The sequence below is a fragment of the Anopheles bellator genome, chromosome 2 (assembly GCF_943735745.2).
Source record: "Anopheles bellator chromosome 2, idAnoBellAS_SP24_06.2, whole genome shotgun sequence".
Classification (NCBI taxonomy): domain Eukaryota; kingdom Metazoa; phylum Arthropoda; class Insecta; order Diptera; family Culicidae; genus Anopheles; species Anopheles bellator.
In genome coordinates this window covers 50,475,434-50,500,588 of record NC_071286.1, presented here as the reverse complement: position 1 = coordinate 50,500,588, position 25,155 = coordinate 50,475,434, and the positions used below count along the sequence as shown (strand labels likewise).

The 25,155-nt window shown below is 45.3% G+C and overlaps 2 protein-coding genes across 5 annotated transcripts; one reads left to right on the top strand and one right to left on the bottom strand.

Moving 5' to 3' along the window:
- The first annotated feature begins 696 nt into the window (after positions 1-696).
- Positions 697-1,741, top strand: LOC131208666 (uncharacterized). 2 transcript variants are annotated; one of them, XM_058201479.1, is made up of 3 exons: positions 697-831; positions 900-1,083; positions 1,164-1,741. In XM_058201479.1, exons 1-3 carry the CDS (start codon positions 775-777, stop codon positions 1,181-1,183), a joined length of 261 nt encoding a protein of 86 aa, XP_058057462.1. In that variant the 5' UTR covers positions 697-774; the 3' UTR covers positions 1,184-1,741. The 2 variants fall into 2 exon arrangements, with proteins under 2 accessions (XP_058057462.1, XP_058057461.1); XM_058201478.1 differs by having other exon boundaries at positions 900-1,097.
- LOC131208665 (dual oxidase maturation factor 1) lies at positions 1,548-16,646 on the bottom strand. Of its 3 annotated transcripts, none has more exons than XR_009156830.1 (10): positions 16,508-16,646; positions 5,538-5,734; positions 4,450-4,507; positions 3,421-3,775; positions 3,135-3,346; positions 2,985-3,064; positions 2,796-2,917; positions 2,490-2,720; positions 2,066-2,393; positions 1,548-2,007 (listed from the first exon to the last, which is right to left on the bottom strand). XR_009156830.1 is itself a non-coding variant. In XM_058201477.1 (9 exons), the coding sequence occupies exons 2-9, from the start codon at positions 5,700-5,702 to the stop codon at positions 2,351-2,353; spliced, it is 1,266 nt and encodes a 421-aa protein (XP_058057460.1). In that variant the 5' UTR covers positions 5,703-5,734; positions 16,508-16,646; the 3' UTR covers positions 1,548-2,350. The 3 variants fall into 3 exon arrangements, 1 of the variants encoding a protein (XP_058057460.1); XR_009156831.1 differs by having other exon boundaries at positions 1,548-2,000; XM_058201477.1 differs by having other exon boundaries at positions 1,548-2,393.
- Positions 16,647-25,155: the final 8,509 nt, after the last annotated feature.

Genomic DNA, 25,155 nt, shown 5'->3' with positions numbered 1-25,155 from the left:
TCTACAATTTTCTATGTGACCCTTTACACCGGTTGAATTGAATTGAATTTTACATTGAATTTTTGATGCGAGAATTAAAATAGTTTTATGATGAATTTGTGTTTGTAGTACAAGTAATAATTAAGGTTAAATTGTTTCGCATGCTTGTGATACAAAAAAAAACCTCAATTGAGTAATCTTCGATTAGTTTTTAACTACCCAAGATGTCTAATTGTTTTCGCCCGAACCACAGGGCGAAAGACTTTTCTGGTTGTTTCTGTGACTTTTGCCTTTCGTCCCCGTTCGCAAACGCTGTGAATGGTTCGATAAAGAGAATTTACTTCCCAAAAGCCACGTTCCCGGTGTGTTTTGGCCTTGAGAGCCGATTTCCCCCCCTATTATGAAACTCGAATCGAGTACTCGAACGATCATCGAACAGTAAGAGAGAAAGCAGAATACAGCAAGCGAGAAGGCAGAAAGAGAAAGCTATAGCAAAATGAACTCAAATGAATATTTGAGTGAATTCCGTAACCGAGTTTGAGAATCATAATAGGGTCCTGTACCAGATTCAAACGGCAAACTGACATCGTTTCGATGCTTCCGGGCGCTGGGCAACTGTCACTTCGGCAGTGCTGCCGGGTCGTCTGGTTGGCTCGATCTGCGTCTACCCGTGCGGCTCCAGTGCTGATGCTGTGTTGAGGGTTGTCTCCGCCGAGACAATCGCGTTGCTCACACGTTCATTAGTGTACAGTGTTTAGTTTTGTTTAGTTTAGTAGTGTTCAGTTGCCGTTGTGAATGCAAATGGTTTTGTATGGAAGTATGGACAGCTTCCAAAGAACCAATGGGGAACAAGTAGGAGAATCTTAACAACAATACAGAACGTTGACTGAACTTCCGCCCGAATTTTTGTTACATATTAGCCAACGAAGAGTGGTGCCAAGCGAAAATTGTGTTCAACCGACGCGATCGTTTCTAAAAGACCTCTACCGACGGTTGATGCTTTTACACAAACAGTGGAACGGGATGGTTGGGCCGTCGTGGAATATCTCAGACACTGTTTCGAAGAGATTGAACAACGCAAAGCACAAGGTTCTGCAGAAACAAGTAAGGAAGTGGAAGTATGTAATTCATGTACTTTATTTGCCCGTAACAACTCTTGGGAACTAAGTTTCGTTGAATTTCAGCCAGCGACCCGGTGTATTAGCGCAACAATGTGCACACCATCTACGGAAAGAGTAGCTGAAGCATCTACACAAACTGAAGAATTGGAAGACACGAAAATTGTAGAGTATATTATTCAGATTAGAAAAAGTTACAGTGAACGTAATTAATGAAAAAAAGCTTGCCAACCTCAAAGCTCAATGTTAGGTTATGGTTTATGTTGGGCTGATTTTGTGCATATGAATAAAGCCGCCGGGTGTAATTAAGATAATTAAAGTTCTTTCATATTCCTCTATCTTAGTTTTGTCACTTAGTTTGGATTTGAGGTTTATCTGCAATATTACAAGCAAGCGCACGGTATAATTCTTTTTGTACTAAAAGAAACAAAACAAGATAATCAAATGTAAACATTTATTTCCTTTGATTATACTTTTCGCAGAATATCCTTAAGTCAGGTTTTACAATTTTCACTTAAACTAAACCATGTGGTTTTACAATACCTTGATGCACATTCTGTCGGCGCACTGTGCGCTTCGTCTTTCTTCGCTACACGATCTCACGACGATTGCTTAACACTGGTAAAGAGGAACAATAAATTACTTAAAATCGTACCACTGCCACTTTGCTGTGAACCTATTACGACGCCGTGCGTTTTGTTTCTTTCGATGACTTTGTCGACACTCACTAGCAAGAGTAATCCCCACAGCCAGTGACAAGACGAAGTGGTTGTTTGGCGGTAGCAGCCGTTACAAGCAGGTCAGCTATTCAGCTTTTCCCTCGCCTTATTAAAGAGCAAACTGCCGTAGTTTCTTGGCTGCTGTTACTGCATTCTACTACTTAAATTGCTGAACGGCTCAAAACTGTTTCCTAAAAATAAAACACCCTGCTACGTAGCCCTTACTAAAATGCGTTGCAAAAACCGTACCTGGCCGGAAATGGATTAGAGTAAGCAGGGTTTCTAACGACGGACAGTGAACTACAAAACTTCAACGATGGCCACCTGTTTTCTTGTCCTGGACGGAGAGACGGTCAACGTACCTTTTTTAAAAGAAAGAATAATAAAATGCACGGCCAGTGGTCAGCGTTTTGCAGTTAAACTCTTAAGTATCACATAAGATCACATAAGATCATCACGCAAACAGGAAGCCTGTGGTAGTGTGGCATCTTTCACTGCGGTCGTCGACTGCTAAGACTGTACCATGGCCTGGTTTTACCAGTTGGAAATTTCCCGAGTGCGTTCCAATGGCGGTTTTCTGTGGGAAGAGAAAGAACACGAAAAGGAAAAGATACGGTTATGTCCGTTCAGTAAGTGCAGACCAAGCTGTTGTAGTGCAAGTTGTGCGCATTACGGAAGCATTCGCGAGAGGGCAACTTTGTGCAGCGATGGGGACATGGCAGCAGCCGATGCAATGCTGGAGGTCGAGTCTTGTGAGACCGTCCGCTGAATGGCCTGCGGCGGAGTCTGTTGCGCACGTCGGAAGGGATAGCGCCACGGTGATTTGGGAACGTCGTGTTGGAAGCCTCGATTTTCGATGCCCATTTTGTCGGTGTTCTGGTCACGTGTCTTCGACGACAGGCGCCTGGTAAGAGAAAAGAATAGGAGATCATAAGTACGCAGTCTTCCCAACGAAGGGAAGTAAAATCTAACTACTTACCGCAGAATGCGCGATCCGAGACCCGGTGGCTCTTCTAGCCCTTTGCTGTTTCGCTTGCGATACCGAACGTCGTGGGATTCTTCGAGGATTACGTGCCGATCGTACGGTGTGTCGTAGTACACCTGCAGACGTCACAAAGAACGATTTAATTCTTCCCACTCTATCCGACAGCTATCCCTACAGCCCTACCTCTAGAATGGTCGAGAAGCGATGTGGCCACACGAGGTCAATAATAGAAATAACCAAGCCTATCGCAAAGCATAAAACTCCTGCCAAGTCGGATTAAAATGTGAGTTGTAGTAATTGCTTATACGCAAAGAAATATAAATGACGAGATACCTGCGACGAGCACTAGATAGAAACACCATCCGAGATGGAAGTCAATTCGGGCGCCCTCGATGACGATCATTAGCGGACGTTTTGGCAGCATCGCACTGTAACCAATGCTGGCGCCTATCAGCAACGCTCCAGTCAGGGCCATCGTGTAGGCACCGTAGCGTGGCACCGCAACTAGTAGGAGATTCATCAGTAGCCACGATGCAAACGAAGCCCTGTGGAAGACGGCGAACGAATGACAGGAAATAAGCTTAGTACAGATAACGGGCTGTACAAAACAACCTCGTACCAGAGCAAAATGCTGGCGAAGTAACCTGCGGCCCGGTACTGACCGCCCCAGGCGAAGCCTTCCTGTCCCAGGCTAAAGTACTCAGCCACCGTCAGAATCGGGTAGGGCAGACCCCGCTGCAAAGCGTCGCGGTAGGAGTTGCCCATGTCGGTCGCATGGTTCCAGCTGAACCGTTCGTTGAAGTCGATATCGGGAGGCGTCCAGTTGCCAACGGGGAGCGCGGTCAGCGTTATGTTGATGTGCATCAGCCCGATGTGTGCTCCGATGCGGGCGGGCAGCTTTTCCCGGGAAAACGCACGATACGGTGCGACGATCGTCGACTGAGCCACATGCCAGCCGGATCCAAGGCGGCTTACTGCAGGAAAAAGACGGTGACATCGAATGGTGAGCTCGGGCAAGGAAATGGCGACCCGGTTAGCACTCTGTCCATCACTTTTATCGACCTTCGCTCGAAAAACAGAGCGACGGTTGCCTGCCTGCCGATTGTTCCGCTTCGCCGATGCGATACTGTTTATTTGCGTTTCGTCGGCGAATTATTATTTTTGGTTACAACCGGTGTATAATTTTATGGCCACTGTTTTGGGCAGCCCTGGACTGGGCGGCGGAAACCGACGAAATCATTTATTCGCAAGGCGACTAGAACAAAGAAATCATACCAAAATGGAACACACCATGGGAGGTGGATTTACATCCGGCCATAGAGAGGGCCACCGCGCGGCACATGATCGTATCTTTCGAATCGACAGCGTTTTGTTGAGAGTTGGGTGCCGAGCGGAAGGTGCGACTGTTAATGAGCAAAATGAACCACCGTGACTACTGACCGATCAAACGATCGGTCAACTAGGCATACTCAACCAGTTTATGTTGCCAGTATTGCCGAAATAGAATTAGATACTCTTCTTCCATTATTCAGAAGTGTGAATTAATTGTGCAATTCCTTCTTTTAATTGCGTTCTTCTTTGGCACCTCTGGAATCATAGAACCGACGAGCGGCCCGGGCCTGCATTAGACCCACACTTCCTTACTTACCCAAAATGACTAGTCCAACAAAAAGGCTTAATGTAACGGTGGTGAATGTCGTCAATTTCTGTAAATATAACAGTAAATGAAAAATGTAAGTGTAAGTTGTAAATAATTGTGTATTGTAGGGCGAAAAGTGTGTGTTTTGCTTATCGTCTATTGACTCTCGATCCAACCGAAACGACCGACCGATTGAAAAGTATGTGCTTCAGCAGTTCTTCATATTACAACTTGCTGCCGGTGTAATTAAATGATGTAACATCGTGCGATGCTAAACGTGCGTGCTAGTGTTTTTCCAACAAGAGATAAATCATATAGTCAGTAAACTGTAGGTTCGCACATTTCAAGCGAACCAATAAATCTTTGCCGCATTGCTATCCAGGCACCTAGAGAAGCCTCCGGTGTCGGGGGGATGTTTTGCTAAAATGAAGTGTAAACTACGACTTGTTTGCAAACTCCCCACTTAACTGACCCAACACGTTCACAAAATCGCCAATTTATTGGCCATCAATCAAAGCAAACCTGATGTTTGTTCCACCCCGCGGTAGCCACGTTTCGTGGGATGTTTGCCAACGTACGGTGGCCAAATTCGCGCATCAACCGCCGTAACCGAGGCGAGACAAGTCCGATCGGTTGGTTCCTCCTCTTAGCGCCGTGTGCCAATAAGCGCTGGACCTTAGATGGGCAATGCAATAATTTCCTAACACGAAGGAAGCCCGTTGAGTACGTTTAAACCATTTTCCTAAAACGGTTAAACGGTCCCCGACTTGCCGCCTTGAAGTCCCACAGCCAGCAGGGTGAGCAGCCACATGTGAAAGCCGAAGCACGACTTCTACGCCTTGCCCGTGGATCAGTGCGGCCTACGACGACGGTGTCTGGGCGTTTAGCATTAATTTTAGATTGCGCACGAACCACACAATCGACTTCGACGCATCGTAAGAAGCGTTTTACTTTTTTGGTACAATCGTGTACTAGTGTGTCCATCTCAAGCCCTTCGCAAGACCGTTGTTTGTCCCTGTTTTGTTTTTGGCCCCTTTGGCCCCCATAAACATTGCGGAGATAGTGGTGAAACATCGCCGTCGTCGTCGTCGCCGTACCTGCTTTCTCACGCCGGGAAATATGACCAGAAACGCCAGGTAGACGGTGGCGAACATAACGCAGACGGCCACGATCGGAACATCTCCTGTGACGGGTGTGCGGTTTGAGAAGGAGTAAAGCGTTGGCGCTCCGTCGTCGCGGAACGCATCGAACCAGCCCTTCATCGTCGTGCCGGTCCTATTTTGGCAGTCGGCTTCTGTGGGCGGAGAGAGAGAAAAGGGAAACAAAACATGAAAATTAGCATAACACACGGAGGTGCAGCGAACGGTGGCCGGTGTTAGATAACGGTGTGGCGCAATAAAATTATGACACCCGTGTGCACCAGAGGCGAGAGAGTGGCCAACAATAACGCGGAAGAACTACCGGTGAGATCGCTGTGCGGAGATTTCACGCTGGCCGCCGGTCCAATGGCGACACTTGAGACAGCGGTAAACGTAATTGGGTGTTTTGAATAATGGAAGCCTGAAACTTCGCATGATAATTCCGTTCATGGCCATGAGAAGCGGGTGGTTGGAGGTGGTGTTGCAAAGGTTCGCTAATGTTGTAGTAGAATTTGAAAAAGTAGCGTAACATAAAATTTCTTAATTAATTATTAACTTAATTATTACTTGTAATACAAACACAAATCCATCATAAAACTATTTTAATGTTCGCATCAAAAATTCAATGTCTCTTGAACTTCCAAATATAAACACAAATAATCTGTCAAAACACAAGACTTCGCCCCAACCACAAAGTATACGAACCTTGGCCAAAGTTTCTGAGCGTCACCAAAGTAGAGGTGTCGTTTTTTACTAATTTGCCTTCGACGTACGAAGCTGATGGCGTCAACGCCGACATCCGGTGTGAAGTGCCCCACAGAAACTCATAGAAGACAACGCGGTTTTGACTTTACAGTACGTGCCAAAATTTACGCTACAAAATTTCCGTTCCCAGTGTGTGGCGGGCTTTAGTGCGCTACAATCCCCCCTATTATGAAACTCGAATCGAGAACTCGATCGTTCGAGTGAACACAGTAAGAGAGAAAGCAGAATACAACAAGAGAGAAGGCAGAAAGAGAAAGCTACAGCAAAATGAACTCAAATGACCGTTCGAGTTTCATAATAGGGGAGAATATATGATCCCTAAAGCCAGTTGCAGTTACATACTAACGTACGATCTGCTCCGCCATCAACCCCAGCAATTGGGACTGGCACAACTGATGGCAAGCCAAGCCGACCGGATGTGAATTCTCATTGTAGATATGCACCGGTGACCAGGTGATTTTAAGGCGCAGGTTGCGAAACTATTATTGTGAGACGAAAGGGGTTCCATCGTTCTTCTTGTGACTGTCCCAGGGAAGCTCCCTTCGTTCGTTCAACAGGCAGGCAATAACGAAACTTAATTACCGTCCACTGTAGCCAAATTGGGGCAATTAAAGTGATTGTTCTTAGTACCAGAATAGAACCAGAGCCTAGCCAAAGCACAAACGGGAACTAGAAACCCGGCGATTCGCCGTGTGCATCAAATTGCAAGTGGTCAAGTGGGAGAAAAATGAGAAAAATTACACTAAACGTACTGCCATATGCAGTTTCGAAACGTTTTCTATTCAAACCTTAATACGAAAGATGATGACATCCGGGAGCAGCAATAAATCACTCCCATTTGCAACGTCTCGACAGTGCCTCCAAATAGTTCCCATTTTCTCGATCTCTTACCGCACTGCTAATCTCAGCTCAGAAACGATGTGTCTTGGTCACATGGTGATCGATGGCTTTTTTGTACATTCTACTGCCTAAGGTGTTTTGTGTAGCTAACTAGTCAATTCGTCCAAATGGAAATCGCTAAGTGTCTCCGCCTTGTTGTAGTGGCACGGCTGCTTTCAAGATCATAATGCGTTTCCGCTGATCGGTCGGCAGGTTTCACATTCATGACATTTTACAAGTAATGTGACTCGTTCTGTATTACAAATCATGGCACCGACCATGCAGTTATACAGATGAGAGTAGGAAAATAGAAACATTCATAATACAGTTTCCTTCGTATTCCGGTCATTCCAGTTATGATTAGCATCGTGTTAGTAACCACAAGTGGGTTGAAGGATTTTGATGAACCATAATAGAATCTAATAGCCCCAAGCGCACAGTTTTCGACATTAGCATCATCTCCAGAATATGAGGTTGTTTGTTTTCTTTTTTCTTGATCACACGTTCCTCCGACAAAGACGGTATCCAAATCTACACGATCGAGAAGCTAACGGAAAGATTGTATGGCGCAAGCTGCACGTGCAGCGGTTCAGGATGCAGGTGTACTCCACAGGTCTTTCAATCTGTTGGGACCGGTCATGAACCAGCCATTCATGAATACCGATTAATATAAGGCTTTCAACCAAGAGGTTGAATGTTAGTTTAACGTTCTAAGAGTAAAATAACCACAAAGAAATTAAGAAGCAAAGCAAAGATTAATTAATGCTTATTCACTGAAAAATAAATCAAAGCATATGAACATGAAGATAATTTCAATCGTATTTGAGTTGCTGAGCAATAAAACGGTAAAAGTAAGTTACTGCGTCGTGTTTACTTCGTGAGGGTAAATAATTCATTAGTCCAGATTTAACCCTACAACAGGATTACGCACTAACAAGAAGCGCACTAACAAGAAACATGGAATAACTGAGAAACTCTACTTAAAACATACTTAAACTTACGAAAACTTAAAACGGTTAATTAAGTCAATAATGATTGATCGTCAAATATCCCTCGCCAACAGGTTCGATATCTTGTTCTTTTGCCACAAAATTCCGACTCTTCGAATATGTTTAGGCCCGCTAGTTTCGTGAAACATTTAGTGGAATCAGACGCGCAGTATCGGGCCTCCAAAAGGTAGATAGACAAAAAAATAATGCCTTTGGTATTCAAACAGCAATCAAAAATAACCCGTACAATATGCTGAGTCAACTTCCCTCTATCGCTTTGACGTGTGATTGGACACTAAATGCTTCCTCGATATGCTGCCGAACGTCCATTGATCCGTCCAATTTTGAGTATCTCACCGCGAGACGGAAGCACGAAATTTGGGCCCAGCTCGAAGGTCGCTGGTTAACGTATCGCCCTCGCGAAGCTCTATCCAGCGGGATCGGTAGAATGAAGAACATTATTATGCTTAGCTAGTTTTGATACATAAGCGGGCGGCGATCGGGACGACGGAAATGAAAAGCGAAGACTCAAGAAAACGCCCCGAACGTCCAACATATTTTACTCGCACCGGAAAAGTCCGCCGACCATTTTGGAATTAACGTGTGGCGACGAGAGCTGACGCGATAATTGGTGCCCGCGGTTGAAGGATGTTTTTAAAATTTTAATTTTTGTTTTCAACGGTCAGCTAGACGCGCGAAACGGATGGAGAAAAACAGAATACTGAGGTTGCGAGGAACCGGCGCATTGACCCTACGGCAAGAGCTGAACACAGAGTTTTGCCAGCAGATTCGATTCGTTCTTCGGCGATTCGCCACACCAAGGTGCCCGATTTGCGTTGCGTGCGTATTTGCGCCGTTACGTGAGCGCCGAAGCGAGTTTACAAATATCTACACGTGCCGCGACTCGCGCCACTTCAGGCGAACTCGGGCGCTACAAAAAAAACTGGCGGACGCGATGGGAGGCATTCCTTTTATGGTGCAAAGGACGCCAACTGCATGGCAGTGGGAAGCAGTGCCAGTTCCTCGTAGCGGAAGTGTTACCACATGCCAGAGGACAACCACTTGGAGCTGGGTGACCGACACTACGGAGATAGCAGGAAATAATGCATTACTCATGGGTTTTTCTCATCGGTGAATAATAAAACATATGAGGGCCGATCGAATTGAATTGCAGAGAAGACATTAAGGGTTCACTTTCGCAGGAGTCTCTTTGCTATCCTGTGTTCCGTTGGCTCCAGAAACTTTCGATGGCTTTCAGACTGCATCGTCGCGCCCAGTGTACTGATGACTTCACGTGGACCGTGAACTCCGAACAACAACCTTCGGCCAGACCGTGTTCGACGACTGCACACTATCAGTGAGCGAGGTTGTAGAAGGCAGTAATGGCAGTAGTAGTAACAGCGGCAGCGCAACGGTAGCAGCAAAACGGCAGCAATCACACAAGGTCAGTCACGTAATGTTAAAACATAAATCGATCCTCCACACGATGATACACGGTCAACCCGCGCACGGTCGAGAATTGTGGTGACGTTAGATCTATCCGGTGCAGAAGAGGTACATAATTATCTCTAGGATTAAGGACTAGTAACGACCACGCGGCACACGCTGGTAATCAACTTGGTTCAACTTGCCTCAGTTGGTCGGTAAGGTTCTAAGTATCTAGAGGGGAAGATTTGCTCAGTTGTCGCGGCTATGTGTGGGTTCTAATGCCATTGATAAAAGCACGATCCACGGGCCAGCTACGAGCGGGAACGATGCAGTAGAACAACGGTGTTAATTGACATTTTTGTTTGCTGCGTCATCGACGGATGAGTGCCTTCACATTCTAGTACATCCGTACCGATTTCCCATACGGTGCGCTTCTGGGGGGGGGGACACAATCATGCATCTGGTTTCGCGTCAGCAGTTGCCCCACACCACACGGTAGCATCTGATAATGATTTCCTTGTTCCGACGAGAACGCAAAATGATCAGCAGAATGCGACCCGACAAGGTTAGCAAGTGTCACTGCCGTAGGAACTTAATATGGAACTACGATAAGCGTGCCGTACAGGTTTTTCTCCGTTTTTCTGTCATTTTCCATCGCTATAAGCCACTTTGGAATTGTTATTGTTTAAGCTTTTAACCTTGAAGTCCTAGCGACTTAGCCATTAGATGTTTTTTTTTTCAGTATCGTAACGCTGATATAGAATCACTCGATCGTGTTTGCTGGCTGTTAATAATTGCGCATCCATTTTTGGGCGGTCAGTTTCTGTTAGTAGCTTCTTCGATAGTATTAGTGAAGTTGGGGAATGACGAAAACGACTTCAATTACCCCATAGGCGAGGAACATGCGTACGTGCGTTAGAATACCGTGGAGTCCATAGGCGTTCGGCGAGGCGTTCGAGCGACTACGGCAGCGAGTCATCACCTTGCCTCGCGATCTTTCAGGCGCACTGCGCACTGTTCCTGTCACGACTTATTCTGTACGCCAGTGTTGGTGTCAACGCGTTCGTCGCACAACGTTTCCGCATACGCAACGTTCACAAGAGCCGCCAGAGCGTTTTGTTGAGATCTTCAAAGCCTTTAATCCGACGTCCGGTACTTACGCTGGACGCCAGCAGCAACCTTCAAACACTGACTGGCAATCCAGTGGCCAGCTTCGAATGGGTTCCATGATAATGATTTACGTGTGCGCGGCGGCAAACGCGCGCAACGGACGCCAGACGGAATTGGAACTACGGCAGATACTTATTCCGTTCTCATGGGGAGCTCCCACCGTACCGTACCATATTATTCACAGTGGGTCTCGCCTCAATATGTAACGCAGAGGTAAAGGGAAGGACTTGGTGGTCGAGAAACGGGACCGCAGGCAGAAAAAGACACTCCGAGCGTGGCCTTCACTCTGCGCGCCAGAACACTTAATCGTCAGGCGTCGGTCGGTGGTCGGTGAAATGTCAGATCATAATTCTTCGCGGTGTTTCTGGTTCCTTTCGGCGATCATTTCCGTCTGCCGGTTTCACGATGCCGATCACAATCGTACCGCAGCATACAAACGAGCATGGGAGACGTACAAATTATGGACCACACCACGTGTCTTTCCAGTCCTTCCATTGGACAAGAAAATGACAACACAGAATGGCAATATTAAAATGTCATACATTAAGGATCTTGCATACCGACTTTAAGTTGAATGCTTTAGCTTTGTTTCACAATATTCACAGAAAACGATACTTTAAATGATATATTTGAAACCTAGATAAAACTACAGCCTTTACCTTAACAGTTTTTGCTTCTCTTGTGTTCTTCTTTGTTGTCACTGGCGAGAGTCGATGTAATTGTAAAAACAGGAGTCCAGTTTGACCTCAAAATACTACTGAAGTATTGTATAGTAATGATAGCTACGATTAGCACTCGATAAGATGGCATTCCTCGGAAGCAAGCCATTCGCCAAACATAAGAACAGGCTTACTGTGGTTTCTCGCTCAAGACATCTCGATACGAAAGTGGCACCGATTGGCTGTCTTGTTCAACGAGCACCACTGACAGCTGATATGTTCATTTGCGGCTGTTTTGCGATTGAGTCGTACAATTTACTTGACACCTGGCCTGCCCATGGCTAATGGCAAAAATTGCTCCAAGAGCTGCGTCCCTTCTGCCGACAGTCGCCTTACAAATGGTCGTCTTCGTCGTCGACCATTCTCACCCCTTGACAAAGGCATTAAGAATTGAGAAAAATAAAAACAAGTGATCGTTTTCTGCTTTTCCCGATTCGGCGTCGAATCGGTTGTAAAATATATACAACCAGTATACGGGCACATCAGAGCCGTTCGAATAGTAGGCTACGCCAGCTGGGCATCATTAGGTTGATGTATCGTATTTCCTGACGCAAGCCCGAGCAGGCCAAGAAACTAAACTAAAGGGATCCATTGGCATAGCCGCAGGACCCCTACCCTGTGAGAAAGCAAACAAAAGTAATTAATTATCCATTCGATTTTTTGTGCGCCCGGCCAAGGGACCCACCGGCCGATCCGACGATGATGCCCCGGCCACTGTTGGGCGAGCCGTTTCAAACTAGATTTGGTCGCGAAATGTGGGCATGACGTAAGTAGCACGATGGCATTCGATGGCGCCATGTTGGGCCGACTATGCGCACGCTGTGCCGAGATAGCCAGAAAGCCGGTGAGATTACACAATGTTCGATTTGGATAGTTTCCATCATCTTACAACTCGCCGAGAGAACTCGCCAGCTCTGAGGGCTCGTGTTTGCAGTTTCACACAATAAAACACGCACAAATACACACAAGAGGAGCGTCTACCCGTGAGACGATTGCGTTTTTCAACCACTTTTTTCGCTCCCGGATTGTGTACGCTGCGCCAGGGGTTTTGCTTTCTTCAAACTGGACTCCATGTCCTTCGTTCGAGCAACATGGCAACGGCAGAGAGAGTCTTCGCACCGCGCGGCCGCTCGAAACGACCGCGTCGCTCGTCATCCGGAGATATTTCAAACGCAACGCATCGAGCAACGGTGTGTCGCAAGCATGTCGGCCGTTGTCGTTGATCGTGACCAATCATCCTTACTTTTCGTACGGATCGTGACAGAGATTTAATTTATGGCGCTTGTTGGGAAGCTATTTTTTCTCAGTCGCACTCCGGACGAAAATGATTCGTGTCTGGAAACGGAAAAAAACAAGACGCAGCACTTCAGAGCGCGTACACAGTGCGCGACACTTGAAGGCGACAGGTTTTGTTCCCATCGAGCCTTCGAGCGGATCAGCTGGGGCAAGTTTTTCGAACCTGCGGTACCAGTGTCCCCGCAGTTTGAAAGTATTTTCTACTTCCCCGTCGATCGGTCACGATAAATAAAGCTGCAATCGATGACAGATTGGCGCCTAAAGAGATCTTGCTGCACGATCATGATCATGATCGTAAACGAAGACATCATCGCAGTGGTTGAGGCAACTATCAAAACACTAGCCAAAATAGGTAACACTTATCGAAGACTGTGTATCCTCGTGTAGTCGAGTCGTATTTTTGCAAAAACATAAAAACCTTTAAAAAACGGGTTGCGATAAACGTGCCAAATGTGGTGGAGTTTAATTACTGTTTAATGCACTGCGTGTACGTGTCAAACAACAAAACAAAAATACAATTTTATAAATACTGTCTATGCTGTAAACAGTCGGAAAGATTTGTTTGTTAATCATTGAATTTTTGGTGTAATAACCGTAGAAAAGTAAAAGTTTTAGGAAGATGGCAGTTCGAACTCTGACAATGCTGCTTGAGGAGCTGATGATAATGAGGCTCTCCCCGTTCTGACAAATAAAATAACGTACGAAACGTAAAAAGAGGTATAAATAACTAAGCTTGAAATAACGAAACGCGTATTGATCAACAGTGAAGTTTATTTTTTCGTTCCCTGTCCAGTTCTGTTTCAACTTGTTTTCATTAATTCCTACTTGAAACCGAAGCCACGTTCCACCGTTGCAGTTGAAATAAACCCCATGAGCCTTTGCCAATCGGCATGCAAAATGGATTCGGTAGGCACGGTTCGAGGTATGGCATTAAATTTGGCGATCGTGTCCTTCACCTAGGTTACAGTTGAACGTACGGCTCATTCGAAACAGTTACACGATGACCGTACAGGCACCAGAGCCGGCCGAGTACTGGCGTATATTGAACTCCATCGGCAATGGGTTTCCGCCGATTTGCGCAAATATTGCAGCAGGAGGTTGAGAATTAGTTTCCTAATCTTTCGAATATACAAAGTGCTAAGAAAAACATTATCCACTTGCATGATCTTCCATAATTTGTTTTAATAAAATACAGGCACACTGCCGCACAGCATTAGACTTCGTACAGCAAGCACCGTTTAGTGGGCAATACAAACTGAAACTCCTCCAGTCATGATGCTTGATTGGACGCACGAAAAATGCACCAAGTCGTCCGTAATGGCGAGTGCCTAGCCGAGTGAGCAGCAATCATCTCACCTTAATGGAGGCTGTTAGGATACGTTGCGAGTCAATCTGATGTTTAAATACATGAATCTGCATAAATACGTATTCATGACACCGACGGGCCGAGCGCCGATAGGAAGATCAGAAACGTCGAATCGGTGCCTGAAAATGGACACAAAACAGTCGCTAGAATCGTCTGCCGTGATCGTATCACAACCCTCCGCGGAGAGATATGGCCTCTCGGTTCATGTTTTATTGATGAACCTGGTGGCTTCGGTCACGGATTCTAGGGAAAGAAGGTGGCAGAAGATCATTCTTAAAGCACGGACAGCGTCGGCTTCGTCGAACAGCCGTCGGGCAGATCCTTTAGCAAACCCCCGCGCCGGGATGTGCCAGTATCGCGACACGGTTCCATTGATCCGCAGCAGCAGCAAATCGGTCGCTCGATCGTACCTTATTTTTCAACAAGCATTTCCACCACCCTCAAAGGCCAGGCCTTAGAGGAGGCCTTGGTCATCACGATATTTTGCTGAGATACTATCGGGCTCGCGTTCGCGTGGCAGGCGCCACACCGAGGTGGCGTTGATCTTCTGCCGTTTCGGTCGGAACAACCTTGCAAAATTGCCGTGGCCATCGAGAAGATCGAGTTGAGTCGGTGGCCGGCCGGCAGTGAGGTTTGGGAAACTTGACACCGTTTCATATCACTCGAAACGGTTCAAAAATTGATTGAAAGGCAAGCATAAATTAAAGGGTCGGCGGAACATATTTTTTGCTGTACGATGTTCTGCTCTTCAATTTATCTAAAAAAAAAGCAAAATGTCAAAACCTTTTCCATCGCAAGCATGGGTCTTAACCCGACCAACCGGATTCGGTGCACAAGTTGGCGGTGGGTTCTCATCGTTTACTGTACCAAAAATGATGCTCAGCGAGCTTCTCCGAATCCGGGAATCGGGCACGTCTTCGTTACCCCGTTTGTTTGGAATGATTTGTGAGGTGGTCGTTGTGAGAAGAATGCGTACCCCACGAGCTCTACCGTGTTGTTATTCTATTGTTGATGGTAGCAGCGGCAGCAGGGACCGAGAGGTGATTGGTACCGCCAAAGGTGCCGTCCATCTTCGGGCTGTGGAGCAAAAAACCGAATCGCGCTTGCTACGGGGGAGCGAAAAGTCGCCTGACCTATGGGGCTGCCATCAGAGGGGCAAACCTCCCCTAATTGCGACGAACCACCGTCTCCCCACCACCACCGTCCGTCTGGCCATCGAAGGGGTGGAAAATTCAATTAAAATGACTTCGCCAACGAGAAGCCAAGAAGCGCACCCGACGACGATCGGCAAGCTGTGCGGATTACCATGCCGGCCGGTGGTGCTGGTGGTGGCCGGCTCCTGGCGTGGTGCTTATTATGCCGGCCACTGAACGTCTCATTTGAAATTTTAATGAAACCCTCCGGTGGACAATCTCGATTCTTGACGCTGTGTACGGGAAGAGCGAACAAAAGCCGCTTTAAAGCTGGCCAAGGTTGTCCAAATTAATCGTGCGCCCCGGCTACTGGTGCGGGTGACGGCAGGGGAGATGCACGGTATATGTGTGTGTGTGTATGGCAATCCGTTCCGGAAAGGATTTGCCCCAACCGTGCCGTGGATGTGAATAGCGGCCAATGACGCTTTCGATCAGTTAATGTTTTACGGATTATACGAATCCGTTAGGCAATTTGCGGCGCATAGTTGTCGACGGATAGTTGCAAGCTTACTATAGGCATTGTGGCACAAGGTTTTCCTTCATAATTCAAACCGTTCTGGAATAGACGAAACATCTTTTAATTACCTCTATAGATGCGCAAAGTCCACACAACTTTAGAACGAAATAATAATGATGAGGAAGACTACCTTATCAAGTATTGTTGCTGGCTGAAACCTTAATAATCAACTAATTTCCTAACAACTAGGAAGCTTAGCGCCATTAGCTGTAACCTTTATCAGATGCAAATGCAGTGACTCGAACGATAAGTATAAAAGGCTACACTAATCGCAACACACCAAGAGCTTCCATTAGACAGAGGTTATGGTGAATAATGAGTTACCAGCAAACCTATTTTGCTGATTCATAACATAAACAGCCTACTTAGCTCAGTGAGTCCTACCAACGTAGGCAACGTAAGTAACGAAAATTAACAGAAAACAAAGTAGCCAAATTATAAGTTAAGAGAATGTTTTCACTTTGTGCAGTAAACTATTTTGGTATGCTCAAGTATTTAACTTAAATTAAAATATGCCATCAGTGATGGCGGCACGTGCTTTCAAACGATCTGCAAATCTGCGAAAGAAAGGATTTCAACCGGATACCGGATGCCTGTTTCACTTACCGGCGATAGTTTGCTCGGTTTCCTAGCCGGTCACACCAGCCTTACAAGGTTACGATAGTTGAACGTTTGTCATTCGACACTGTCTCCGTCTAATCAGTTCCGATCCGATGTCACTTTTTGGTACTTATCACTAGAATCGAAATTACTGACGAACAGTTTGTCTTGATGCGATGCGATGCGATGCTACTTTAGCTCGGTTGTCAAGAGTAGGAGAAAGGTGACTTTTTCACGCACTTTCTATGGCACTTTTTGGGATGGAAGTACCGTACTGGTTCCGTCGGTTTGTGCAGCTTCCTGAAAGCCGGAACGTTTACATAATCACACGCGGCTTGTCCGGAGGTACTACACACTTTCTCTGATGGTCGCGTCGTCGGTCACTCTAGTCTCCCTTTCTCTACTCTGGCACAGGCCCAGGAGCGGCTGAAAAAGCAAAATACGAAAAATAAAATGGATGCCTTAGGTGAGCTATGCGTCGGGTTTTGCAGGCAGGATGATTAGACTACCGAAAGGTTGTTACACTTCATGAACACACACCGATAGCTGCGGTTCTGTTGCGGGGCTTGGCTTAATATTCAGACCGGCAGAAGAAAGTATCTGTGGCATTACCTTATGGACACACTACTAATACCACTATATTTCAGAGTGACAGTACGAACATTGTAAGCTGCAACTCAGCACATGTGCCGAAACGAGGAACTTCAACACCATTATCTAATTTCAAACCTCAATCCGATTTCAATTTCAATTCGTTGTTCGATTATAGATTTTATGCAGTGAACGGCACCCGGGGCCTGCGATCGCCGAGGATCGCCATCGGCACAGCGGCACTCCGGAAACCCTTTCCGTCGACGATTATGTCGACGGTTCGGCCGCGTCTGCTGGTTTGTATGTTTTCACTTTCTATGAACACGTTTTCCGTTTCGTTTGACTTCGTTTTCACCGCGTTGCGCCATCGCGTTCATTTCTCTTTATGCCGCCACTTCACTTTTTGCCCTGGCCGCCCGTGACGGAAGATAACACCGGAGCTTGAACGGACAAAGAGCCACCGCCGCCCCGCAGGTATTGGGTAATAATCGCAGCCGTCCGATCGTCATGCACTGGTTATACCGTTTGGCGAAATTATTTCATCGCATTAAAGGCATCAGGTTTTTTGTGTCTTTGTTGTTCATTTTCGGCGCAGCCCGACCGTGCTTGAGGGAAAGTAAAATTTAAAACACAAAGAAATGTGGGTCCGGTGCAACAGGAAAAAGGAAGTCGTCGAGTGTGATCGCTCGCGCAGTGGACCATAAAGAAGTGTGTCAGTAGAATGACGAACCGTCGAATCGGACCGTGTATGAGTGTCACACAATCCCTTAGAGCTGCCGTAATTTAGGACTGGGAAGCGGAAATAATATTAAAACTACTGATGAACTACTGTAACTGAACTGAAACTGAACTGAAACATCACTTGAACGGTAATCCGGAAAATCAGCAAAATATTCAAAAATTTCAAATATCACACACCGGCTGCAAAAAGTATAAAACTATCAGACGAACGGAAAAGGTCTAGTAAAACTACAAATAAGCAAACGGCAGTCTCGGTAACGACGCGCTCAGTACCTCTGACACAAGCGATGGTTCTGTTCAAACTGAAAAATGCTCGATCTCGGATGAAATGTTTTGTGCGGACTTATTACTTCACACCACACGCTCGGCGCTTCGACTCAACCACCGACAACAATAAACCGACACACATAACAGCAACGCCAACAACGTCGGCACCACCACCACCACAACCTGCCGCTCACGAACGACCCGTCGACGTAACCGGGGGATCGGGTTTGTTGGGGCTATTATTTTTTGCGGAAAAGATCACGTCCGCCTGACGCCTGAGCTAGTGGTCGTCTACCCGGCGAAGGTGTTCGTTTGATCGTAGCACCGTGCCGCCCCAACACTACCACGCGCACGCTGGGAATTTGCGGAACCGTCGCGAGAACGTGCGCAAACGCTGCCGTTGGCGATGCCGATGATGGCCACATCCGCGTTCGCTCGGTGTCACGATCGGTCACTCGTGCGTCGTGGTCGTTGTGTGGCCCCCATGGAGGCGCCAGAAACCGAAAGCTTTTCCGCGTGCTCCTTCTGTTTGCGCCGTGCGGAGGAATGCACAGCAGGTTGGGGGCGAACGGCGCAAGACTGGCGCGGTGTGACGTCACAAACTGGATTCGCTGTTTTACCGAGAGCACTAGCATTTCGAACCATTGGTAGAGGAAAGAGAGAGAGAGAGAGAGAGAGAGAGAGAGAGAGAGAGATAGAGAGAGAGAGAGAGAGGGGGGAGAGAATGAGAAAAAGAGACACAGGACTCATCCAACTACCAACTCATCCCGCGACTGAACCGGTAGCTGGAATGAAAGGTTTTAAGCAGCAAATGCAAAGCGAAAGGGGTCACCATATGGGACGCGACGTGAAGTGAAGCGAAGTGAATTTTAAAATTCACAACAAATGGTTGTAAATACAGCCGTTCTCCTAAGATAAAAAAAAACGTTAAAGGTAATAACAGCAACCACGCCATACCACGCCAAGGAAAATGAAAGGTAAACACCGACCGATCGACCGATCGACCGCTATATGGTTGCGTGTCAGGTCCTGAAGTCCTTCAACTTGAATTTCGAACTCTGCGTCACGCTTCACTGCTCTGACCTGGCCAGTACGGGGGACGGTAATCGATAACATTGCATCGAAACTGCTCGACAGTGTGCGTGCGTCTCAGTGATCCGACCAGCAACGATAAGAAGTTGCGAATAAAAACTCGACAATGGCATGTTCACGATCAAGTGTAAGTCGACGAGTAGTAATTCAATATCTGCCGTGCCGTGCCGATGTTGAACGCTACCGATCAGAATGTTTGAAGGCGAGGAGTAATTGGACCATTTATAGCAGTTCTTACCAGGGTTCGTTGTTTAGTTTTCGCACGCACTGAGGCGTTGAAGTCTTTGATATTGCTTTTGAATAGTTGCGCATTAAAATTGTGCGTTTTTTCTGACACAGATGATAACGAAACCCAATTCGAAGATAGTGAGCTGCGAATCGCGTTTAGCGAACGGTTACACTTTCTGATTGTGGCGAACGAATGAGCCAAGGCGCGGATTGTGCTGCTACCTCAAGGAAAGATATGAAAACCTTGTATAAGGCCATGCGCGCTCGTAAACGACTTTGAACTTCGCACGCAGAGCCTTGATACCGTGCGGCGAGAAGAAAGGTGTGCCGTAGTACATTCAATAATAACTGAAGTACGTGAGTGGTTGGTATTTTCTGTGTAATTAAATTATAAAATTATGTTCCAATTTTTTACGATTTTTTTTGTTTTATGGTCGGAGGAAAGAGTTTTGCGAAATAGCACTGTCTGTAATAATATTTTAAATTCATCCATGTTCCAACTTTATATGATTGAGTTGTAGTAGGATTATGCAGTTTTGCATTATATGGGTTACCTACTTGATTATGGGTTCCTACTTGAAACAGTAATCCGTCATAGACACATTCTGTTACTTCACAAGTCTAAAACAAATCATTATGAGCTGAGTGTCTAGATTTTAATAAAGTTTCCGCCAAGGTTGTATTAAATTATTTATAGCACAATGGAAAGGGTATGCGCGTTGTGATCAAATTGTCCAACATTAATCGCTTTCGGTTGCAATAATTTGTCATGTTGCAGATGTTGCTCGATCAACGTGCGAAACCTTCGAAGATGGCTGGGCTGCAGGTTTGTTGAAATATGAGTTCTCATGATTCAATATTTAGCCATAGCGATGAATGAACCCAATGATGGTGGACGGACAAGCCATCAGATTGGCAATGTGTCCGTCGGGGACTGGGTAATTTAGAGGCACAGTTTGGGCTACCATGAAAAAGAAAAAGTGATAACATTTTTCGTCTACACTTATAATGCACTTATAATGCATTTGTAATGAATGAATTGGAAAGCGATTGCTGGCTACTTCAAGTTTGGCAAATGACAAATGTGTTTTACTAAGTTCTACTTACCTTCTATTTTTGGGGGCTGGGAATGCCACACTACACTGTTAATTTTTTTTAAAACAAACGTGTTACGTTTGCTTGTATAAAATAGTACAAAAATAGAGAAAGAGCAATTGGTGGCAAAAGCATTGGCTTGTAAAGCTTAACATTACTTTTCGGAAGGTATCGATCTGGGGTTTCGGCGTAAAAATGCAATGGGCAAGGTGCTAAGAGATCGCATGAAAAATTCAAGAAACGCTTTACTTTCAAATTCCTGTACAGGCTCCTTATTTCCGGATTCGCAGTCATGACGGGTACCGGACCACTGAAGCGGAACACCATTCGCTGTCGAAGGAGGAAAATGTCATTCATTGTAAAAGTACTTCCTCCTCACGTGCTACCGTTAGAATGTCGAAAGCAGCGTCAGATTGAATGAAGGTTCTAAGCACAGTTGTTGGAGGCTCTAACGCCTATCACAAATGAAACAATGTACAATAGCATATCGGTGATCGCTGCTCGTTTCAACTCAGTATCGTGGGTTGTGGATGGTCTGGCTGGTGAATGTGACTGATCTGATCATGTGATTCGAAAACCGGCTGTACAGAACACGATTTGAGAATGATCGAAGAAGGAAAGGCATAAGAAGATAGGAATATTGCTCGTAATATTTCGTAAGATTGCGTCCTGAGCGGATCCATAGTTTCTGATCGCCTCGGCATCATTGATACCGGAGGCAATGTGTTCGCGAACGAAAATCCTTGAACCCATGAAATTCCAACCTGCGCGTCGTGCCTGACTGCCCGTGTCCGCTACCGTCACTTGGACTGACCGACATTGAACCACCCGGCTACGACAACAGTTTCCGTTCGTTTCCTGGAACTCGATGCCATGGAGTTCGCTGGTTCTCGTCTGGTTCGCACTTTGACGCGATTCTTCAGCTAGATTGCCGGAATAAGAATAAGGTTAGGCTTCCACGGGTAGAAGGAAGTTGTTCACGAATTCAACAGCAGAGTGGCAAAGTGAAAGGCAAAGGTTTTTTTTTCGTCAGAAAATATTAAATTGTACTCCCCGCTACGGAGGTGGCCACGTCTTACGTGGCGTAGGTGTTCTAAGAAGCGGTTTCCCCTTTGTGGAGCACTTGGTTGAATTGGAAAAGTTAACACACAGAAGCTTTAGTTCCAATAATGATTGTCTCACAAACGAACAACTTGGAAGATATCTTGAAGCCAAAGGTTGGCTCAATCAACACAAAAAATGATTCAACGCCCAGTACCAAACCGAAGAAGTGGCCCCGCGTTTCACGATTAAATCAGGTTCATCAGTGTGGTGAGAGGCAGTCAGTATGGATCGGCGATCGTTAAACGAAGAGATCGCAGAGTACGAGCTCAGGCATTTGATGCGAGCCGTGATTGTTTGTGGAAAATTTACATCAAGATCAAAGTTGCTGCTGGAGGTCCACAACAACTTCAAACTGGTTGATGACTGTTGATGCGCCGAGAACCGACTGTACCTTTGAATTGCGTTGCGCAATCCCATACAGCACTGGCGTACTCTTGTAAAGTTGTTGCTCGTAAATCCGTTAAGAGTACACGATATTCACGGGTTCGTTCGGCGTTGACGATGTAAGAGGAGGTCTCTTTCACTATGCTGTTTGGCACTACCGATCAACGATGTAAATCTTTTCATGGGACGAAATCGTGAATTATACGGCGGCGACTCGTCGAATTATGGGATATCTGAATTCAGTTGTAGTCATTTAGCATCACTTAAAAAAAGCTGTACCATGCGTGATAGAAAAAAAACGATGTTTATTTTAATCAAATGTCATATTTGATCATTTTTTTGTATCTGTTTGAGAAGTCACGTGGTCTTAAGGATTAAAATGGAAACGATTAGCTACTCGTGAAGCGAGTCTCTATTCCATCTGGCCACCGTTTTCAGTAAGGAGTTAGTAATGCAAAACAACTAAGATCAGGTAACACTGAAAGCTTGCCTTGCCACATGGACCTACAGGCGGCCTCTCACGATGCAAGGCGATTTAGCAAGGGGTCACGGTTGATGTGGACCATGTCAATCCACCACAAACCAAGAACATCCGGATACGGCTCGATAGCAGCACCAAGACCGGCGGCATATTGCAACCACTACCTACTCACCGCAGCTAGTTGACATCTGGCTCCTTCGACGAACTCTGGACACGTGCCTCCAGTGGCATACCCGTTGAGATTGGTTGGAGAAGCCACAAGCCACCTTACTCATATTAGGTTGGGCAAAAAGAAATCTATTGTTTACTAGGTAGATGGCTGTAGTGATCGATATCACGTAAAATAGTGATCAACCAATTTCCAGTTTATGCACGTTGTAAAGGTGACACTTCAAATTATTTTGTTTGTTTGTGGCATTAGGTTTGGGTGTTTATAGGAACGTGGCCAAATGTAATGAAATCGACCCATTTCCTAAACGGATGGAGGCTGGGAATGAGAAAAGTAGCTCAGCCAAACCGTATAGTCCGAACCTTGCACCAAGCGATTATCACCTTTTTCACGCATTGCAAAACTTCCTTAGTGATAAAAAATTTAGATCAAGAGAAGATGGTGAACATAGATTACTAGAGGTTTTCGCTAACAACGACCAAGACTTTTATGAGAAAGGCATTATGAAGCTATCTTTAAAATCCAAACAATATGCAACAAAACATAAACATAGATATTTGGCCCAAATCGGACCATCGGAAACATCTTAAATACAGTTTTGAATTTTACAAAAAAACTTAAAAATAAAACTTTTTCTCCAACCTAATATTTATGGACCTTTAGATTCTCCACTGTGGACAGGTGTAATAGGTAACGATAATTTATCGGCTGCATATTCCAGGCATCAGGATGGGCCAAAGGTTGGCGTATGGCGTATGGTATTGCGTAAACACCGCCCGAGGTGCATGGATACGCAATTAAAGTTCGTCAAACTGTTAACGGTCTTGAGATGCATTGACGACACGCTCAGCAGTTTCAATAGCGATGATATAGCTTAGTGGAAACGTTTGGGAAATCGGTATAATTCAGATTTGAACAATTTAACAGTATTAATCTTTAACATGTCTATAAAATGGTAAATCAACTATCTCCAAGGGGTCTTGGTTGAGCCGTTGCGACGTTTCTTTATCGCATAGCTTCTTTACATCCTTGGCGAATTGATTTGATATTTAAAAGCTCTTTGAAGATTGGATTGATTAAGTTTACGGTTTCAACACACCGAAGGTTTTTTTGCCCCAGATCATTCTGCTGGCCTTTAGATGTAAGCTTTCGATGCGTAGAGCTGTGCTTTTAGTCCATCACCTAAGGATGGACGAAGATAGGTGTGAATTTGAACCGGGCTTGGCTTTTGGAAAGATCAAGTACTGCACTTAATCAGCCACCCGATTCGACTGCACACCACGGTCGCCATATTGATCGCTGCCTGAGCAGCGGTCAACAGAAACCGACATTAGGAGTCTATCGTACATCTAGGGACATTGCTGTTGAAATGTTTATACCACTCGTTGCAAAGAAGAGGCTTCTAACGATCGTCTGAAATGGAGAAGATATCTTGAACGGGCGATAATTCAACGATAACATACAGTTGGTACCGAACGGCTGGCATCTCAGACGAACATAATATTTCTTGTTAAACAAGAGGATAGAAGGTTGGGTTCGAGGGTTGTATTTTCAGTTCTTTTATGTACTCCGCCGTAAGGGTTTCATCAAGAGTCGCTGTCTTTTACCGTTGAGCAGTAGCAAAACGAACTCTTTAGCTTTGGTGCACTTCAATGGAGTTAGGGCAAAAGGTAGTTGGCTTCTTTGGCCCATCGTAATTAAGTTACATCACCGGGCTTAGGGCTTAGGGCAGAGTTCAGACAAAATGGGACACGGTTTTCGCAGTACACTGTTTATTCGTCTACCTTTGACATTCTAAAACTAGAAATGCCAAGCGAAAAAAACTCTTTTCATTCGTGACAATTCAAAGATGTTCTTCTAAAGTTTGTTTCTTTAATTAATATCATTTGTGTATTTGAGGTGAATAAAGGAAATGATTTTTATGCCCAAATATATGGGGTTTTCATTATTTTTCTAGCTGGAAGAGTGTATATTAGGATATCGTATAGTGTCAAAATCGTTCTGAAACAATTATCTATGATGAACTACTTTTCTATGATATCTTATAGAATTATCTACTTTTCTACTATTCGCATAGTATAATTGAACTAAACTGGTCAATATCATTTATTATATAATATGCTCAATACGCTTGAACATAGGATTTGTACTCAATTCTGTTTCGAATTTGTCCCAAAAGTTTTCCATGTTTGCAGAGCAGAGAAAACAAACACCAAAGCAACGAGAGCTTTTCATGTGATTGGAGCTTTTCATTAGTGCTTTACACAAGCTTTCAGTGCTTTTAGCTTTCTTTACATAAGTCAGTGCTGGCAAACATAATTTCAAACATCCTTATCTAAGATGATCATCGGTAAGAAAGCACACAACCAAACTTCACTGTTGCGTGTTATTGCTAATGTTTTGGAAATATACTATGTAGCTGAATGGAACGAGTCATTCTTAGCGTGGATTTCCTCAAAGCTAGCTGGTATTTCACAACATTTCTGTTTAATCAAGTTAACG

Bases quoted from the DNA above. Each gene is read 5' to 3' on its own strand.
- LOC131208666 (XM_058201478.1), top strand. From the start codon at position 775: ATGCAAATGGTTTTGTATGGAAGTATGGACAGCTTCCAAAGAACCAAT. The intron at 832-899 runs GTAGGAGAATCT...GTTACATATTAG, and splicing joins AAAGAACCAATGGGGAACAA to CCAACGAAGAGTGGTGCCAA. The intron at 1,098-1,163 runs GTATGTAATTCA...GTTGAATTTCAG, and splicing joins AAACAAGTAAGGAAGTGGAA to CCAGCGACCCGGTGTATTAG.
- LOC131208665 (XM_058201477.1), bottom strand. From the start codon at position 5,702: ATGAAGGGCTGGTTCGATGCGTTCCGCGACGACGGAGCGCCAACGCTT. The intron at 2,918-2,984 runs GTAGGGCTGTAG...TGACGTCTGCAG, and splicing joins GCTTCTCGACCATTCTAGAG to GTGTACTACGACACACCGTA. The intron at 2,721-2,795 runs GTAAGTAGTTAG...TTCTCTTACCAG, and splicing joins CTCGGATCGCGCATTCTGCG to GCGCCTGTCGTCGAAGACAC.